The sequence below is a fragment of the Clytia hemisphaerica genome, unplaced genomic scaffold (genome assembly GCF_902728285.1).
Source record: "Clytia hemisphaerica strain Z4C2 unplaced genomic scaffold, Clytia hemisphaerica genome assembly, whole genome shotgun sequence".
Taxonomy (NCBI): domain Eukaryota; kingdom Metazoa; phylum Cnidaria; class Hydrozoa; order Leptothecata; family Clytiidae; genus Clytia; species Clytia hemisphaerica.
This window is the reverse complement of record NW_027104203.1, coordinates 418,080-423,018: the sequence shown is the minus strand read 5'-3', so window position 1 is coordinate 423,018 and position 4,939 is coordinate 418,080. Positions and strand designations below refer to the sequence as shown.

The window sequence follows — 4,939 nt, the reverse complement described above, 5'->3', positions numbered from 1 at the left end:
GCTCGAGAATCTCTCTGGTTTGAAAGTCCCAGCATCCTCCCAGATCTTTGAATCACGGTGCAATGCTAAGATATCAAAAGCGATTGTGGTGCCTTTAGGATAATGGATTCCATCTACGTTGAAACCTTCATTTAAATTGCGGCTTGGTAATGGAACAGGTGGATGGATCCTCAATGACTCCTTGATCACACATTCAATATACTTCATTTCTTTTACTGCCTGATCGATTGGGATACCAAGGTTCCTGATCCTTTGAGCCTCCTCATAAGCCAAAGCCTGGTGTTTAGGGTGTGAGCCAAGCATAAATAAACACCAGCTTAAACCAATTCCAACTGTATCATAACCTGCGAAGATGAAGGTCTGGGTATCATAGAAAAGATCCTCGACAGTGACTTCACCTTTATTGATGTTGGTCAGCATTTTATCCAAGAAGATAACTTTCTTATTCCTGCTGTCTATATTTGATGGTATGTCTTCTTCTGAATCGTTTTTCAATTTCTCGATACGCTTTTCGATCATGGTAGTACCGAACTTCTTGATGAAATCCAACCTCTGGTAATATTGTTTACCAATAGGAAACAATTTAAGAATGTGTTTGTTCCAGTACCATAAGCATTTTGAACGGGTAATAACAAATTCCAAAATGAAATCAATGGACTCTACAAAGTGAACAATTTTTGTTTTCTCTTCGTCAGCACATTTGACGCCCTTGAAAGCTGTCTCTAAGAAATCACCCATTTCAACGCCCATCATGGTCTGACACATAACTCCGATAGAGTGCCATTTCATTGCTTTGCAAGCATCAAATGAGTCTCCCTTCACAGCAAGTTTTTCAAGACTTTCACATAATTTCGTGGTTAGATTTTCAATAGTCGGGAAGAAGTTATCAAGGATATTAAAATGAAATGATGGGGTCAACATTTTACGTTTGTTTCGCCAATGAATGCCGGTAGTAAGAAGCAGTGAAGATCCAAGCCAGTCGTTGAGGATCCAATAAGAAACGGATTTGGTGATGTTGGTGTTACTAACCAAGAGTTTTTCAATGACTTTCTGGTCTCTGGTGATCAGATACTTATCAACACCGAGCCACATGATTTTAGTATCTTTATCTCCAAGCCATTTGAAATGCTCCCTAAAAAAGTCCTCCTCGTTCAATTGGCTTAAGCCAGGCAGCTGACCAATGAAAGGATAGATTTTGAAAGGAATGGGATCAAAGTGATTCCAAGGAGCTGACAACCGTTGCCAGTACAGTTTAACAGCAAAGTATACCAACAGAAGAAAGCCAACCAACTGGATGATCATGGTTATATATTTAAATCAGTTTCCTAAATATTCGAAAAGAAAAATATACATGATATGATATATTTATGAACAGTTAATGGCAGTCAAATGGGCTTATTTATGTTTCAAGGGTCTAATGACGAGGTCATGCTGAGCGAGATAAATGGAAGGAGGACAACAAGCTAACGAGAGACCTGCGATGATTGTCCTGCAAAATGTAGGGTGCTCGATTGTCTGTTTGAGCGTTCTCGTTTATATGCGAGAAGGTTACATGTCTCTTCTTATCATGGCAAAGTCTTCGTTGTTTTTTCCGTAATCGCAGTCGTCCCCAATTTACTCGGGCAAGTTACAGTCTGTGCAAACAAGAGCTAATTTACCGTAATTATTTTCGTATGATAGCCCCTAAAATAAGACCACAAAAATCACAAAATTAATATTAGACGACAGTGCCTGGGTAAAACATCTAATTTGATCCTAAAAATTCCCTATTTGAAATACCTAAATTATTGACAATTTTTGCAGCACCAAAGTCAAAACTAGGCCTTGATGCTTGCAGTTTGATACTGGGCAATTTTAATAATTTCTTATTGTTCCTTGTACATCCGATTCTTACCCGACTCGAAAGTAGACGGGTCACATTGGATTGATTTTTCTTTTAAGATCTTGAAAAAATGCTCTGATTGGTCGAAATCCCTATTGTTTTTTATGCCCGAGTTGAAAAATTCGTGCGATTTGATTGGTTTAATTTCTCAACTGTCTTAGATTGTAAGTACGGTGTACAGTATAACTGTCTTAACCCCACTCAATACTTTTTGCATGTCTGTTTGCATATAGCAGCCATAGTAGCTAAGAAAAATCAGCCACTTTTTTTACTTTTGATATAGATTACGGAGTTGAAGCAAAGATGCCGAAATGGCATCCTCGGCTAAAAATGATCTTTGTCGCTGGACCTTTTTACTATATTCCCCGACTAAGAAAACTGTCGAAATTTTGTTTTAGTAAATACGAACAAGGAAACGTAAATAAGAAATTTGCGAAATTTGATTGGTTCCTTTTCTCAACTGCCAAAATTCCAATTCACTGGTGAGACCATGCTACTTTTTCATCAGAATCATGAATAAAATATAGCAATAGTTGACATTATTTACATCAACTTTGAAGGAAAGAGCTCACTTCTAAAAGTCTACGGACCTTTTGTCCAGCATTGTTAAATAAGTTTAATGTATTAAAATCAGACACTGATGTGCCTCTAATTATTACTCCACAAATTTCATCTCGTGACAACTATGTACACCAAAAACCAACAAACCATCAAACCAACACACAACACACAACACCAAAAGCTATTTTTTTATTGAGCCTTATATAAGAAAGTAGTTCGTAGGTATTACGATGAGAGCCTATTAATAATTCCAAAATTAATGACCTTTTTTGTAATTTTTAATTGGAGGGTACTTACATTCATTTAAATGAGCAATTAAATCGATTGAACAAAAGCATGATAATAGGTAATATACGATGTGTGTAGTAAAAAGAAGTCAACAATAAGGTAATAAGCAGTATGCTATGGTATGCAGATGAACACTCGAATCGTAAAAAAAGATTTCCGACGATGGAGAGACAAAGGAGAACAAAAGAAACAAAAGCAATAAGTCTTGGGAATTAGACTTCTAACAAAGGAAAGATTAGTATACATGCACGTTTCTTTTTTATTAAAACACAAATCCAAAAATTTGGTTAAGGCTGAATGTTTTTATTTTTTTTCAACCATTTTTAGCCTTAGGTGTTCTTATTGATGTTTCCCGATGCTGTGTGCCTGGAACACCAAAGGCCAAAAATGCTAAGAACATTTTTAAGAACAATAGACTTGAATACATAGCTAAAATTTCTTAAAAATAGCACATTTTTACTTTTTTTAAGCAAAATTTAATTCAAGTTTTAATAAGAACAAAGTATATAAGAGCCCCCCAGTGATTGACGTGATGGCGTGATCGGTGGTTTTTTACGGCGTGATGGCGTGAAATCGAATTCAATGCGTGATCGCGAAATTAAGAAAATCTAGGCGTGATGGCGTGAATTTTGGGGTCGCTGGGGAGGCCTCATATAAGAACATAAGGCTTCGAGAGGTCAAAAAATTAAGAACATGTTAAGTATAGAAATAAAACATTTTGTCATTTTTGTACAAATGAATTAAAAGACTTATTAAGAACATGTTATAAGAACATCTGGAGGCTTTGGAGAATCAACAGTATAGAAATATAACATTTTTTGTCATTTTTGATCATGTACAAATGAATTAAAGACTTAATTAAGAACATCTTAAGAACATTTTAAGACTTGGAACAAAAAAGCTAAGAACATTAGAAGGCTTCTTAGAATTTCAATGTTCTTATGAAAAAAAAGCGTGTAAAAAAGGATACAAACGCATACAACATAAAGGGCTTCTTAACATCTTCAAACCATAGATTTCAAAGTTAAAAACGTTCATAACTGTCAGAAGATAAATTTACTCAACATCCAAACCTTTACGCGATTTGCGGAGCTTTTCGTTTTAACAAATTTTAAGAGATTTGAAATAATTACCAACTTTCGGCATTTTTTTTAAAAACAATGTTTTAAAAGTCATTTTGTAAACACTACAACAAGAAAATTGAAAATTACTATAAATCATAATATAAACACGAGGCATCTTTTCCCAAGTGACAGTTACTTATGAAACATTAGGAGATGATGATATGACCTATATCTGCCAAAAACAAGTGAAGAAAAGTCTTCACTTCATCACTCTCGGCCCATCCCTGAGTATCCATGTAGCGAAAGATAGTATCCTTTCAAGAAAATAATATTTTTATTTCCGCTTTTATGCGCAATACTCCTTAACTTTCATTCACATTGAAGATACCTAAAAGCCCCATGATATCCTTTCCCTCCCCCCCCCCTTCAAACACCGTATTAAAAACACTCATTGGCCTGACATATAGAGGAAGATGACTTCTAAATGAAAATCTCTCAAATAAAGAATAGAAAGCAAATTTTAAATACCAAAAAACATATATTTCACCGAGTTTCCAAATTGGAATCCGGACAAAAAAGGTCCATTTCCGTAATACCGAAAAACCGTACCCCTCCCCCAACCCCTAAAACAGCGATATTCAATACAGCGGCCAACTCCCACACATAATCGGGTCTGAAACACAAAGAGAATACGACTTCTAAAAATAAAAAAATCTCTCAATACAAATCGAAAGCGAAAGCCATACATACCTAAAACAGCACATCAACACCCAATCCAACCACCCACCAAACATCATCCAACAACTGCCAAAAACGATTGAAAAACGCTTATCGGAGCATTCGTCCAATGAACAAATCTTCAATGAAGCAAAGCCCATTTACGAAAAGGCTTTGAAAGACGCCGGCTATGAAACCAACTTAACCTACACACCAACAGTGAACAGACCACAAACACGCCAAAGAAAACGCAACGTCATTTGGTTTAACCCTCCCTTCAGCAAATCGGTCGAAACAAATATCGCACAAAAGTTCTTGAAGTTGATCGACAAACACTTCCTCGTCATCATAAATACCACAAGCTGTTCAATCGAAATACAGTCAAAGTTAGCTATAGCTGCACGACCAACATGAAAGCCATCATCGA

At 36.0% G+C, this 4,939-nt stretch overlaps 1 protein-coding gene across 1 annotated transcript; it reads right to left on the bottom strand.

Annotated features, from left to right (window-relative positions):
• LOC136815292 (cytochrome P450 4V2-like) lies at window positions 1–1,281 on the bottom strand (the record flags this gene model as incomplete). Its single annotated transcript, XM_067071732.1, is given in 1 exon segment — window positions 1–1,281. A coding segment is annotated over 1 exon segment (1,092 nt), but the record flags the coding sequence as incomplete, so codon positions are not given.
• Between the last annotated feature and the right edge of the window lie 3,658 nt (window positions 1,282–4,939).